This window comes from Prinia subflava, chromosome 9, assembly GCF_021018805.1.
Source record: "Prinia subflava isolate CZ2003 ecotype Zambia chromosome 9, Cam_Psub_1.2, whole genome shotgun sequence".
NCBI classification, from domain to species: domain Eukaryota; kingdom Metazoa; phylum Chordata; class Aves; order Passeriformes; family Cisticolidae; genus Prinia; species Prinia subflava.
The window spans coordinates 17,733,970-17,749,932 of record NC_086255.1 but is presented as its reverse complement, the minus strand read 5'-3'; the positions used below and the strand labels follow the sequence as shown (position 1 = coordinate 17,749,932).

Here is a 15,963-nt window from a genome sequence, read left to right as displayed (position 1 = left end):
AGGGGAACACCAGCTTGAAACCTGTGTGGCAACAAACAGCATTGATCATTGCCAAAGGCTGCAGCCCAGTGAGCAACAGAAGCACTGGACTGTTATTTACCATGGGATTTTGCAAAAATAACTCTTACCACCTTTCCAATGAACGACCCCAAACCCAAGGATTTTTGCAATGTGTGTAACAGATCAGCACCAATTCAGAGCTTCTAGTTTGGCTGGAAAACTAGCAACACTGTAAATGTTCATAAAAAATTCAGCTGCCTCTTTAAAAAACACTTGAAACCTTGTGTTCAATCCGCTGAACTGCTGTGTGCATGTCTAGAGTACAGGTAGCAGTGAAGGTGAAAATACCACCATGTCAAGGCAGCTCTGACTCAAATGAGTTTTTAGGCTTTTGAAGATCTCTCTTGCTGTAAATTTTCAAACCCTCCTCCCAATCAGCTGGGATCAGAATCAAATCTTTTTTAATGCTGCAGTCCTACTGAAATACCTGGAGACCTCAGCACCACCCTAGGTCTCTGTTAATGACCCTGTGTGCAGTTGAACACCAGAGATTGCCTGAGTGCAGAATGAAGATGAAAAGCAATTTGAATAAAAACTTAGGGCTGTACTGGAGCTAGGCCAGGTTAATAATCACCACAATAATTCCTATCCATAGTCACAGTGTGGCAGCATGAGGTGCCAGTAATTTTATCTGAAAGGCTATTTTGCTGTAAGCAATTCTGGGGTTTTGGGGTGTGAGGTGAGGGTGGCCATACAACATGAAAATTATATTAAGAGTCCAAAAGTCTCATTCAAAACTTTCAAGTGAAAAATTAAAAGAAAACAGATCTCCAAATTAAACCAGTACTATTACATTTTGTTTCAAAATACTTTTACAAAATAAAACATTTGATTTTTAAATTCCCTGCTTACCACTACGTGTTAAAAGTCATGGTTTCAATGAAACTACGTTTCTGAGGGGGATTTTCCATGTGGGAGGCGAGTCAGGCCCCACAGGCTAGGTATGACCTTGTGCTGCATTCTGCTCCACGTGCTACCGTGCACGTACAGCCTCTCCACCCTGGTGTGTGCACTCCCTTTCTGAAAAGGTAAACAGCCCACGTTGAGGTTCCAGGTTTCCCTGTCTAAACCAAAATTGCTCATGTTTACAACAGCACCTAAACAAAACAACTCTGTGCTATGAGCAGTGCTATATTTTTTAAGTGTTCATTTTGGCTACCTAGTTATCCTCATTGCCTTTCTAATCTGAAGAGAATTCTGCTCTACAAGACATTTAAGTCTGACCTTGCTCACACAGATGTTGCTTCCCAAACTGCTGCAGCCTGTGCAGACAAAATCAGGCAAACGACGTAGTTAATAAGATGAGCAGTGATGTACAATTATGTTTGCCCAATTTGGCAGTGTCTCTACTCTTGTGCAATAGTGCTTAATGGATCCAAAACTTCCCAGTCTGCACATCTTATGATCAAAATCAAACCAGCTCCACCGCCTTAGAAATGCTGTTTCTTGTGTCATAGCCACTGTGGGGTCTGTAGCATGGCACCCTGCAGAGGTGCCTGAGTTCACTAAGGATAAGGCAGAAAATGAGTGAGTTTTGGAGGCAGCAGACACACACCTCTACCTACTAAAATAATAACACTGGTGGCACTGGCCCCATGATGGGGCTGTGTCCAGAATGCAAGAATCCAAGTGTGGCAATTTGCCTTCTCACAGTTGACTGGAGGTTACATTATTTGCGTGTTCCTTGCCTTTTAACCATAAAAAACTTATAATACCACATATGATACATTTGATGCATGCAAACAAGCTTCTTCCTGTGGGCATCATAAAGGGCCATCTCCACAGAGCCTTCTGCCACTTGAACTGAAAGTGAACCCCAGACTCACAGTGAGGAAAAGTTTTTACAAATCCCGCCAGAGACAAAGACAAGACCACACACAGAAAAGGGACAGAACTGTGGACCACAACTTAGAAGCCCTCAGGCTTTTGCTTCTTTAGCAAAGAAAAGACACAAGTAACAGCCCTTGCAGCTTCTTTTAATTTCTGTTCTAGAAGCTGGCACCCACATCAGACCAGACCTAACGTGCCTTTGCAATCTGCAAAGGACTTAGGGAGCACCACAATACGGATGAAAGACATCAATCAAACATATTGTAATTTATCCTGTTCCATGACTGCCACAGACTTCATAGTTTTTGTCGGCCCTTTCCCTTGCTGGAAACCAAAGAGAAGAACATTGTAAGAAGGTTCTGGCAAAGTATTCATAGCATTATGTCCCCCCATTCTAGGATAATATCATAGCCTGCCTTCTCATAGTGCCTTTCCTCTAAGAAATACAAAGACCATTGCACTGATCAATGTCTCATCCACCAAAATCTTTGGGAAGTACAATATACTGTTCTGATATATGAAATGGAAAACACAAAGGGAGTGACTCCATACAGCTTATTAGTGAGTGAACAGCAAAGCTGGGAAAGGAACCCAGATTTTCTCCTGCCTTGCATCTCTTGCCAATTATGCTACAGAAGAGCTTTGCTCAGAAGAAAGAAGCACCAGGCTACAAGACTGACTTTTTTAGCAGCAGTCTGTGATAACAGGACCCAATTTACAGCTTCTGGAAATTTCAGGGCAAGGTTCCCAGGGACTTAATGTAAGACTTGATTTAAATCAAATGAAGAGATGAGAAAAAAACCTGTACTACATTGAGTCTTGGGAATATCCTCTGACTAGGCAGATTAGAAGGAACACTGACCTCTCCCTCATCTTTTGAGAGTAGCTGTCCACAAGAAAGAAAGTCTTCGTATTTGGCAAAGGGGATGACAGGCTCTGGCAGCTCTCGAAGGTAAAGCTTCAGGAGGGACGCCACAGTGTGAACATCTGTGTTGCTGCAATAGAGAAGAGGGAAGGAAGTTTAGAAACCCACAGCACCTCAAACTTGATGCCTTTCGTTGGGGGTGCACCAAGGTCCCTCTTAGGGCCAGAGACAAAGTTGGCACATGGGAGGAAGCTTTTCTGCCAGTCACTGGTCTTGGGCAGGAAGGCCTGCCCGGGAACAAGGGAAATCTCCATTCTGTGAAGACAGAAATGCACCTCAGGTAACACAGGCAGTAAAAGGGATATACACATGATACTGCGTGAGGTAGGGTGGCACTGTTGTTCCTCTGCCAGTGTGGACCAGGAATGTGAGGAAGAGTCCAGGCAAGTGCAGTGATCATACAGCACTGACAACAGAGCTCTGCATCCCTGTTCCATGAAACATAAACCTCTGAGCCTCTCACTGATCCTTCCTGATACTCTCCCCAGCCAGCACACACATACAGCTGGGCTCTCCCATGCTCTGGTCAATCATTCAGAAAAAATGGAAGAAGCTGTATTTCCTCCAGGTCCTCTGTTGCCCTTTGGTATGGCTGCCTGGCTTGTGGTATCTGGAAATTCCTAGTCCATCTGTTATGATAGGATATCAGCTTTTATTTTCTCTCCCAATCAAATAACTTTTTTTCCTCTTCTTTCTCCTTTGCTCTAAAGTTCGGGTTGAGGTGTCAGATCCTATGATGAAGATGAAGCCTTTCCAGCTACCCAGCCTCTGGTGTATGGTGATAAACTCAATCCAATTCCAATCCTTCATTCCAATTTTCCTGTGGTACAATTTTTTAATCATTGGAGATGACCGCCTCAAAGTTTTAGACTGTTGGTAGTCTAAACAGATTCTGTCACCAGCTCCTTCCTACCCACCATTGTCCTGACAGTCTTGAAATAATTCTGAGAAAAATGTATCAGTGAACACTGGGCAAGAGAGCTTCAAATCCTCTCTTCTCTCCAAAAGCTGAATCTCTTCTACTTAGTATGTTTCTTTTTTGGAACACACGGCTGAAAGAAAACTGGAAAACCACAACAGGAAACTGTCAGCAGATACAACTTACTCCTAATCCTGCTAATGCCATTCCTATTAAATAGCTCCATCATATTTGAGAATATCACAGTTTGACACAGTGGTTTTCTTCAGTTGATTACAGTGTTTTACAAATGAGATCAGTACTCTTATTTTTCTTCCTTTAGTGTGGAGTTTCAGGCATGGATGGTGGATCTGATTATAACTGAGAAGCAGAGCCCAGAACAGAGCTTCAGGGCCACTGGCTGCAGTAACAGTTTCATCCACGATGCCATATGAAATACAGCCAGACTTTCATGCCCCATGAAAATGCAACAGGAACAGACTGCTATAAGTGCTTCCAAAGCATCAACACCCGGCCTTTCATAAGAACACTGGAAAAGAAAGCCTTTTGAAAATAAATATTTTAATTGCCAGTCATCACAAAGGTTTGATCCACCATGGGGCAGGCAGGCTATAAGCACCTGGGATATCACTGTAGTTACAAAAGACATCTAAAAGCACTGACTGCAGCTGGGAAATAGGAAAGGATATTCCTTTCACTGCACCTGATTTGGAAAGAAGCATAAGGATTTCACACTTCTGCTGCCAAGCTATCCCAGGCCATACAGAGATAAGTTACAGTTACACACAGAGAAAATTATGGTTGCTAGGAGGAGAAGCATTTCATTTAGCCAGAGTGGAATTCCCTCTCCCTTACCACTGTCTGTGACTACAAATACGTAACACAGACTGTAGGTATACATGGGGACATGGTGGAAAGAGCAAAAGAGAATAACTGGGACACCCTCAACTTTCCACTGCTCAGGTACTCCAGGCTTGCTTCCTTTGATTCTGCACTGAACCTTTCATTACTGCATTACACACTGGCTACCCAAAAGGCAGGCATTCCTTCCTAGAGGTCCTTAGCGCCTCTTGGTTTATCTACATAACAATGAAGTTAGATAAGGCTAAAGTAAAACATGAAACTGAAACTTCCACTCCTAATTAATTCCTTCCATAGATACTACTGTTTCAGAGTGTAAGCAGTGAACAAAGATAATTCTAAATCTGAACTAGAACATCCAGACATCCAGTTAAAAATACAACAGTTTTGTTTAAGAGAAGATTAACTGAGACAATTTGATGATTTCAAACTTATTTTTGCATGAAAATAATTCTAAATGTTTGACACTTCCATTTAGGGAGCAAATAGTGTTTGTGGTTAGGAATCAAAGAGAGGAGGATGGGTGGTCTGGGAAGCTGAGGAAAGGGAAGAATTGCAAGAATGTTCCAAATAAACTCTGAAGATATACTTCCCAAGATGAGACCAAACACTGTTTCTGCCCACGCAGGAGACAGTGCTAGCTCTTCCTGCAGTGGTAGGCAGGGAAGGTACTGGCAATGCTGAGACTGGCTGCAGGTCCAGGGGAAGCTATCCCCCCAGGTTAATGTGCTGGCAATCCACCAGATGCCACCGGCATCACCTGGAAAAACGGCGCTAGTGTGTTCCAGCGAGAAATGGTGCCAGGCCTCCAAGACAAGATCCCGGATCCGACCTCATTTATGGACCTGTGGCAAGAGATCAGACCAGATCTACACAATACCCTTGGATCCAAACATCCCCTGAGTTAAAGGTCTTGGTTAGGGTCAAGCCTTATTTCACAAAGGGCTGTAAAGCTTTGCACTATGCTGACCCTCACTCCAGGCAGGATGTACATATGACAGAGTGGATGAAATGTTAGTTACAGGGTAAGGACAGCATTCGGCTGGAAGGGCCTTGACAGCATCCACATTTCTGATCACCTGACTGCCTGAGGGCCAACATAGAGACAGCACAGCTGAGAGCAGCCCCTTCCCTTGCTGCCCTTGGATGGAGCGCTCAGAGACTGGGCTGACACTCTTCCCATGGGAATCAATATTAATCTGAGCATCTACAAAACAGCTGCTGGCATAACGGCCAGGTAAAACATGTCAGATGGTGGTGACCATTCTGAAACCTGGTGACAAAGGAAGAGTCAAGATATTGCTCCAGGCAGATCTGCTGGGAGAATGCAACATCTGAAAGCAGGACATCACCTAGTTCACCTGTGTCATACCCATTCCTGTGATGGATCCCACCAACTGCTCAGTTTGCTGCACCCAAACCTGGCAATACTTTTTGTTCTACATGTGTTTAAGTTGAAACACTGAAGGAGCTCCACACAGACCAATGAGCTCTGCTCCACCTCTGAGCTGAATAAAGGCCTCCACACCACCACCATGAGGGAGAAAGCTCCATCAGTGCTTTCAACAGACAGAATGATGGTGTGGAAAGAACATGTGAGCTAGGATTGCCAGTGCATGGACATTCCTGGCAGATTTTATATGTCACACATACACCAGCCTGAATTTGGCGATGCCCACTCACCTGTCAAAAAGGGGTTTCTCTCCACAGTCAAAAGAATCCTGCAGATCTTTGACAAGGTTGGCTTGTCCAGGCATCCGAAAGAGCCCCTCCTCTGTAAGACCTCGCTCCCGAATAAAATCCACACACTGTTCCACCAGCAGTGGGGCCAAGCGCTGGCCATACTTCCTCTCGTACTGTACGGTGTCCTCCAAGCGCTGTCCAAAGATCCCTGACAGCAGAGAGCAAGAGAGACATCTGGGTGTCAGCTTAAACTCTTCCTGAGCTGTTGCTTGGGGCACACAAGGAGGGAAGCTTTCACATGGAGGGGGCAGCCTTTGTGAAGGTCCAGTTCTAACAGACTCTGAAGAATAAAGCTATTTTAAAAAACAAAAATTACATGATGAATATATTTTTCTGCTTAACACTGCTTCAAACTGTCCTCTGTCCTAAGCTGATTTATATCTCATACACAAGGAGGATGGGCCTAAGGTTATGTTTATGGTTATCCATGACTGTACTGGATTTAGATTAAGTAACTATACTGTCAATGCATCTTCCACCCCAAGAAGACCAAAACAAAGGCTACACTGACTTTATGGGACACATTTCCTTTCTGCATCCACTGCTTAGGCTGTCACATAGCTCTCCTCCACTAGTTTGCAGCTGGCCAGCCCAACAGGCAGCAATCCCACTAGGAGGGGACTGCTAACACAGCAGAGTACAGCTGTCAACATTAAAACTGGATATTGTGAGAATCTTCCACCATCCTGGAGACACTTACTATTTCTTTTTCTTTAATTAAACTTGCTGAATGAAAACTAAAAATAAATAAAAACAGTAGAATGCATGCAAAATCCATTGCCTTTCCTACTAAAAAGAGTGTGCTGTACTTCTTGCATCTTAAGAATATCAGAAGTACCATATTATGTAACGCCAGACTGGCCTAGGTTAATTCTTTAGTCAGATCTACTGTAGACATGTATCATTAAGTACAAAGCACTGTCCCCCACTTTCTTGGTGGAGTATGGAGTTCCTGATCAATACCAGCTGCTGAATGCCACCACTGGCATCAGATCTTTTAGCAATGCAGAAGGGGCTCAGGCTGTAAGAGCCAGAGGTCTTAGTTTAATCCCTACCCCTAGGAGACTGCTCCATCTAAAAGGACTACCATTGAGTTAAGTTCTGAAACTCTCATTCTAGCACCTTACAATGTTTGTTGGAGTTAGGAAGGATGATATCCAAGTTAATCATGTTTCGGCAATAAAAATTCAGTGAGGGAATCCCAGATTCTACTCCCAGAATTTCAGAATCTACTCCCAGAATTTCAGATTACACCAGAGCAGGAAGGAAATTCTATTCACGTATTTTTTAAAGCTACAAGAAGTTTTCTACAGATATCAAGGATCTTTAGATCATTCATTCAGCTCTCAGTTAAATCTACAGGTCTAAAAAAACAGAAAAAAAGGCAGCATGCAATATTGGGGTCACACTGTTTCACACCCAATAGCTAGAAGCATTGTTTAATACTTGCACATATGGGCTCATACCAGGCCAGGGAATTTCTGAAGGCTCTACTTACCTTCCCCCACTAAAGACTATGTCTTCCTTTATTCTTTTTTTAGTGCCACATTCATGAGAGGCTGATAACTCCTGGTAGGACATTCCCTAACCACTTATCACTGTTCTTCATAGGAGACACCATGTCAAACCATACCTGCTTTCTATGTTCAGTCCAACCCTGCAGAATCCTCAGTGAAACAAACCTCTCATTATCAGTTTCAACTCACTGAATGGGAGCTACAAGAAGAATCCTGAAGTCCAATTTCCTTTCCCTGCCTGTTTGTTACACATCAGAAGACAGAAACTTTCTTTACACCACAGCCTACACAACTGCATTACAGTATCAAAGCCGGAGGGCCATGAAAGTCTCAAAGGAAATTCCCTCATCCTGGCAGGAGAGCATGCCCTGCAGCATGGGAGTGACTTATCTTTATCACTGTATATATTTGGTTTATTGCAGAGTAAAGGTTTTACTAGTTCTTATTTCTAATCTCTTTGAATTTTCACTGAGTTGAGTGTCTCTGAAGTCAGTTTCTAGGATAGGGAATCTCTTTCTGCTTTTGCACCAATTGCTTTATAATCCCATCATGTAGTCCCTGCTGTCACGACCGGGCATAGCTATTTCCTTAAAATGATACATGTTGTCCACTTTTCTAGATGCAAGACATGTAAATTCAGGGAGGTCAGGATGTGGCACGTGTCAGGGCAAGAGCAGCCCTCTTCTCAAATCCCTGCTTGCTGAATCTGTTTCCTAACGGGTCTATCTAGGGAAAACTCTGGGAATGAGGCTCTGCATTCCCCAGGCATAAAGCACATATACAATGTTCTTCTATAAGCTCATGTTCCGATGTTCTACACTTAGATCAAGGACAAAGTCAGTGTCAGACCCACTCATAAGCAAGCACACACACAGCAACCATATGCACAATTTCCACTGAAGAGAATCTACTTTTCCCCAGCCTTGCCTGGTCTGTGCTCAGCAACATCATGAATACATTTCAGGTAACATCAGCCCTTGCCTTCACTGCCAACTTGAATCACAAAATCAGCAGCTTTCTCTAGGTGCAATCTACCTGTGAGTGACTTCTGGAGACAAGTGGACTACAGTCAAATAGAGCCCACTCACACAGAGATTAAGGAATGTGATGCTAAGGTAACAGAGATAGAAGGGTGATCTCCTTTGAGACTCAGTGGAGCAGCAGATGGACCTTTCACAAACACAGTATCACCATTACTGTGGGTGTCTCCTGCACAGCCACATGCTGGGGGATCCCATCTTTCATCCTCCTCACACACTGAGGTCAGTAACATTTTTCTCCTTGATGAAAACAATAATCTTTGGAGGAAATAAAGGCACTGAAATATTCATATACTGCAATATCCTTTACCTCCCTCCAGACCATTTCAAATAAGTGTCAAGAAACACCAGGCATGAAAGCAAACATGACTGAGGAAGAAGATGATCTGCCTATCACAGGATGAGTGAAAGGAGCAGGCACAAGCGTGGGTTTCTTCTTGTGTGACAGTGCCTGCTGAAGGGCTGTGCTAGCGAGATCAGTCTGCATAAGTCATTTGTTGATAGAAGAGGACTCAAGCCATTGCCAGGGTGAAAGACTTCTAGTAGCCCAGCTCTCTGAGCTGCCTCCCACTCTGGTTTGGCAGCCCCACTCTGACCCAACTCCAGTTGCAGATCTATGCTTTTCTCTCTCCCTTGAACTCGAACCCTAATTTTCCAGGGAAGCATTAGTAGGGATCAACAAACATTGCTCAGATAAAATATTTCACCCAAGCTAAGCCTGTTGCTAACTGCATCCTTCCCTTTGTTACATTTTTCAGTTACACCGCAGCTCCATGCTTTTTCTTTCTCTCTATACTACTTTTTATTGCTGAGCCATAGACAAGGGCCACCACAGATGCTGCTCAGAAGACAGACTGCATCCAGGCCAAGCCTTTTGGCAATAAGAGAATTATGGTTGGTGTTAAGAGAGAAAAAGAACAGAGTTGCAGTTAGTGGGACTGGAAAGTTGGCCTTGGAGAAATTGTTCATCTGTGCAGTGGCTGCAGAACTTGTCCATGGCTTAGAAAAGAAAAATAGTTTTAAGATTCATAGAAAGAGCAAGCTAAGAGCTATGTATGGAGTGGGGCTGCAAAGGGACTGTCAAAGGGAAATTTGAGATGCTGACAGTTCCAGGCTTGCAGAAATCTTTCAGCTGGGCATCTGCTGGGAGACCTTGATGAAGTTCAGGAGAATTATCACTTGGACCCTCTCCGTCTCACTGGCAATAGACTTAGCAGATGTGCCTAGCTCAGTCTCCCAGCGCCACACAGGGCAAACTGAGGAACTGGTGTCCTGTGGCTCTGTGTCATTTGTCTCATTTCTGTCACGTCTCAGCGCTTATAAAAGTGATGTGGTAAAAGGTCCCTGAAGCTCCCAGTATACGACAGCATCTCCGGTTTGGACAGGGACTGCCCTGCCTTGCAAGGAGAAGCAATGTGGAGCCAGTCACACACAGCCTCATCCGCCAGCTCCTCAAGGCACAGGCCTGTTTTTAATCACTGGGCCCTGCAGCTCAGACTGAACTTGGCAGTGCTTCACTCCATTTGATGATCCCGCTGGAAGACATTAAAGTCTTTTTCCTCATTCTAAAGAAGGGGAGCCAGTGCCATCCAGTCACACTCCAGACAGAGTTAAGCTGGAAATAAAGCCAAAAGTTTCCCAGCAACCTAAGGGTTAACTTTCCTTGTCATACCCTTATCTATAGCTAGGTCCTTTTGTTTGGTTTCAAAGCAGAAAAAAAAAACTCCAGCATGCCTGGAACCACATCCTTAATCTCAGAAAGATTCAAGAGATACTAAAAAAATGAGCTAGCAGAGCTACAGAATTTCCTTCCTCTACTCCAACAAGCCGCCTCTGTTCTTATAGAGATTTAGGTGACTCTTTGTGGAAAAAGCAAGCCAGGAATGATGTACTGACTAAGACACAGACAGGCTCTCTGTCCTGGCCTGAACAGCTCACCAACCAGCTCCAGGCATACAAAGCCTATACATTCAGCTATGCTGTCCAGACATGCAGTGGGCAGGAAAATATATGCTCTCTGCTACATTTTTCCTCATCAGAGGCTCTGATTTCAACCAAAATAAACTAAAGACAGAGATAAAGTCAGTTTTTGCGTAGATTGTCTTCATACAGAGGACTAAGGACTCTGCATCTGCTTAAAGTGTGCAAAGTCCAGGCACAGCTACGTCAGCTGTATGTGCAGCTTATTCCACACAAGTTGAAAGATGTGTGGGAAGATAATCAGGCTTACACCTGGATGCTGCCATACCACAGCACATACACCCATGCACGCATGTGGTGCCTCACACACAGGCAGCTTATGGATACAGAGATTGTCTACGTGCTCACCTGCACAGGTAAGCGCCTGCTTTTACCTTCCCACTCTCATGCCTAAGTTCCCATTTACCTGTCCCACTCACACATGAAAGCACTGAGAAAAAATCATGGGCAGACATTCAGAAATGCATATGCTTCCACAGCACAAAAAACACACAAATCTTTAATTTGTTTCCCCTCCCCTAGCCCACCCAAGCACACACTACGTGAATTACTGCAGCAGCAACAGAAAAAGGAGTTTATGGTAGGAGCCATATGTAGCTTTAAAAAGATAGTCCTGAACAACGAAACAATCCAGCCAACAAAAGAATGCAAGAATGGGGAGGGGGGGGGGAGGAAGCAAAAGACAACCAGGAATCAAGAAAAATTGACAAAATTACTTGCTCAGAATCACACAATGGGTCTGTGGCACAACTTGATGTCTTCTGACCCTGTTCCCAGAAAGAGCAGTGTCCATATACTAGAAGCTGATTGCTCTCATCCACACACATCCATTTAAATATTCTGTGTATATGCAAAGAGAAACACCTCTCCCCAGAACAATCTCCACATGCTAGCTTGGTATCCAGTAGTATTTTTGGCCATAGATTGTGTCCTTCCCACTCTTTCTCCCTTTGTAAAGTCAACTCCTATTTTAGATTCTTAGCCTCCGTCTAGGGCTACACTTAAATATCTGCTTTTCCTCTAGCAAAAGAAAACCATAACAAATCTAAACTCTGGAAAATCATCTCATACCTCTCGTTCTTGTGCAGCACTCAGCTACATGACAGGCGCTGAGCTTCAAGCAGAAACCAGGCAGTGTCAGACAGCAGGAGCGGCAGAGAAAGAAAGTCCTGACTTCAGGCATCAGACACATTCTGAGTCCCAGCACTGGCAGCCTTCCATTCACCCAGCGCTACAGAGCACAGAGCAGCCGATCTGCCCTGGGAGATAATCTCGGCAGCACATCTGGTTTTAGCTCCGCGACTCGGCATTAATTATGACTTGTGCAGAAAGCATTTGAAATATCCAATGAGCTGCAGAGCTGCCCGGCTCGCTCCGCACGGGGAAGGAGAGAGCAGAAAGACAGGCAGGTAGGGTCTTGCCCACCCTCGGAGCAGCCGCCAATGTAAACAGCAGCTAAGTATGGGTCACAAGTTTTAACAAAGGCATCCCCCATCGGCTCTGTAATATATTCATGCTCTAATTGCTTGTCAGATCTATTCTAGATAGCTGGAAAAGCTGAGCAACTGTTGCTGTCTGCATGCCACACTTTGGATCCTTCCTGATACAGGCAATATGACTGTGCTGCAGGCAACCTGGTGCCCCGGTCTGGCCTCCCATCTGCTTTCAAAGCACCAGAAGCAGAAACCTAGTTTTGGAGGGGAACATTCCCCCACAGTAGCCTTAGCGTGCTCTGAGTACCTCCACAGTTCTGGGACATGTTGAAAAGTCTAACAAAGCTTAGGAAAAGCTGCACTCCTCAACCTGTGCAGGTTTTTTGGTGCTTATTGCCTCTGCTTTAGCTCTTCACAGAGAAGTTGCTTGAATTAATAGCTCAGCTGAATAGCTGGTAGAGGAAGGCACTACAACCCCTTACATGTGAACCAATACCCAGGCACTTGCAGCACCCCTGGGCTCCTGCTCTCAGGGTAAGAAGCATGCCATTAACAAAAACGCTTACTATGCAGTGCCCTGTGCAGTTCTACAGAGGTCAGGCCTGCATCCCATTCACAAAATGCACTCATGTGACTGCAGATTTACAGCAGTTACCACGCAAAACCCTTGCACCAGGCTTCTGGCTAATTTTATCACTATTAGCTAAGTTTTCTCCCTCTGCAGGAAAAAAACCAAAACCAACCAAACAAACCAACAAAAACCCCCTGTCTGGAGCTGCTCATCTGCTTCAACTGTTAAAATGTCTATGGTCACTATATAGAGCACGTTCACCTGAATTTAGTAGCCCACCCCTTGCTTAGCTACCCTGTGGCCCAGTTTGAACACAGGTCTAAGAAGATACTGACACAGCAGACAAGCTGTGAGATTGTAGTCAGTGAGAAAGTGCTGTCCCACAACAAACCTCTCTATATTCTGTGTTTTGACCAAAAGCTCCCAAGGAAAGAACGCTTCTCACCATAAGCAAAGGCAGTACTGGGATCAAAAGCTTCAGTTCTTGAACATGGTGCGATTCTTAGAGCTGTTGTGAGCAGGGCCAGAAACTGGGACTTGGATGGTCTCTTCCAAACTAAAATATTCTATGACTGGCAAGAGAGTAAGGTATTCCTTATCTATTTAGGGTATACCCTCAGTAGCATGGTAGTGCACAGCTAGACACCAGAAGCCCAGTCAATACACTGGACAGTATTTAAAGCACACTAAAGATTATACAGAAAGTTATGGAAATCCTTAAACCAAAGGTACAAATTAGGTCCTGAGTATTCTTCACCCTTTTATTATCCTCTCTTCCCTTGTGGTGAACACAGCAGGCTGCAGGTTAGGGAGAGCTTGCCCGCAATGCCAACTGGTGAGCAGGACAGATTTACTTTTAAATGGCTGTGACACCACCAGAATTTCTGGCACTACTGGAACAATACCTCGAATTGTGTCACATCTGCTAATAACATCTGGAGCCTCGGGCTCAGAGTTTGGGATGGGAGCACAGGAGATAGCAAATGCAGACTTTTATTCTTCCATTCACTTCTCCATTTCTGTTTTCCATCTCTCAAAACACAGGAATGAGGAGGTATCCAATGAAATAGAAAGTCGTGCTGTTTAACATGGGTATTGCTATACCCAGAGTATAATTAACCTGTGAAATTCACAGCCTCTCTGTGCCCAGGGACACAGAATGACTCAGAGCATGATCAGCAGAACCTATGAGATGGTGAAGCTGATGCAAACTCTTCTCCAAAGAGCAAACACAGCTCTCTGGTGAGAGAAAAAAGCTGGAGCACATGCTTGCTCACATATGCATCAGAATTAAAACAGAAAACGGCAGCTATTTCAGTTGCTCCCTTTGCAGTTCTAGGTGTCCTGTGACAGCAGCACTGTGCTACACACCCGCCATGAAACTCTCAATCCTTTTAAAAACATGGGATTAAAATTCATGACTTAGGCTATGGGATATGATGAGACTGGAATAAAATCACTATATATATATATATATATATATATATATATATATATATATATATAAAGTTTTTCTTCTGTGTTTTGAATTTGCATGGCACACTTGGATCCTGTTTCTCTGCTAACCACATTTGTCAAAAATGAAATCCAAGGTTCATACATAATCACTGGATTGCAGGAGCTGCAGACTCCAGAAGTGTACTTGATACTGCAAGAAAGCAATATAAAACAAATAATTTGCCACACTGAAAATATAAAATGTCATCCAAGTTTTCACCTGGAGATCTCCCTATACATATGTGCCAAGGATAGAATGAGTAATGGAGACTGAACTCCCTCTTTCCCCACTGGTGTGAAGCTGTTTAACCGTAGAAAAGTTTAGCAGCTCTTATTTTCTAGAAAACAATTTAGGATTATAAAATTGTTCAAACATTACACCTCCCATGAACTTGCTGCTGGGGAGGTGGAAGCATTTTCTTTCCCAGGGCCATTGCATGGAGAGAGCCCCAGCACTGCTCTCATGAGCTAGCACCACTGCAGTTCTTCTGCTGCAGGTACCAGAACAGGTAGAAAGCATCCTGCCTTTACACAGCACTACAAGCCTGGTTTGGCTGGAAAGTTCACTACAGCTCACACCACCTCTGAGAATCCAGGCATGTTTCAGGCTTGGCATCTAACTCAGGTGAAATTCAGTCTTCAGTCTGGTTGCAACAGACAGGAATGGTGAACCTGCATGAACTCAGAGTATTTCTGCTCATCTCTGACTGTGAGCAAACTTGTTGGCTTGCACAGCTCTAGCAAGTGCCCATGGGGTGTGTGTATTTTTAGACACTGGCTTAGAGGATTAGCTAATATACAGGTACACTCCAGCAGATCAGAGGGAGCTCAGATCTAGGAAATTGCTCCATTTGTACAGAAAGGGCCTAGTATCAACATTAGAACCATAGCTGAAGTTCCCTATTTTTCAAGAAGGTTGAACCTTGTATAGACACATTTTTTAACACAGGCATACCTGGTTACTTGATCATCTAATGTGCTGAAAGCTGGCAGTGAACTGGCTAGAGGTGATCAGCCACACAGCTGAACCCAGTAGGAGAAATTTCAGCACTAATGTCTTCTGTACAGAAATTTCCCATTTCCTCCCTCTCCAAACACTTTGGTCAGATCCTTCTCTGAACAAAATTATGTCCCCATACCCCTCCCCTGCTCTGGACTGGGGTCTTAACCCTTACTGGTGAAATTTAAACTTTTAAGGGTAAACAGGCTTCTGTTTACTGACTGATAAAACAGTTCACTCTGGGTTAAAGATTTGCAAATAGCTATGCTCACCTTTCTACCACAGTAGATTCTTCTTAACCTGTGTGATGTGTCTTCCTATCTCTCTAAAATATGCCAGGAAAGGAACTGACTAAGCAGCACTGTAAAATTACCCAGTGATGGACTGACCAGTTTATGCTCCAAACTGAGACTGTAACTGTGCTCATAGAGAAAAGATGATAAACAGACCTAAACACCACTTAACCACAGCATTCTGAATCCACAGCCAACCCCCTGTGTTTATTGCTCTATTTCTCTCTAAACAAAGGCAAGAGTGTTTAGAGAACAAAACATAAAGAGCAGCAAAAAATGTCTTTTAGCAAGCAG

At 44.0% G+C, this 15,963-nt stretch overlaps 1 protein-coding gene across 3 annotated transcripts in view; it reads right to left on the bottom strand.

Moving 5' to 3' along the window:
* ARHGAP22 (Rho GTPase activating protein 22) overlaps positions 1-15,963 on the bottom strand; it is a 106,681-nt gene that overhangs the window by 11,012 nt on the left and 79,706 nt on the right. For 2 of the 3 annotated variants that reach the window (XM_063405702.1, XM_063405703.1), the window contains 2 exons: positions 6,279-6,486; positions 2,753-2,885 (listed from right to left, as the gene is read on the bottom strand). In XM_063405702.1, coding sequence (XP_063261772.1) covers positions 2,753-2,885; positions 6,279-6,486 — 341 coding nt within the window. Of the gene's footprint in view, positions 1-2,752; positions 2,886-6,278; positions 6,487-11,946; positions 12,237-15,963 lie in introns of those variants that run through there. The other variant, XM_063405704.1, reaches the window with a different exon arrangement.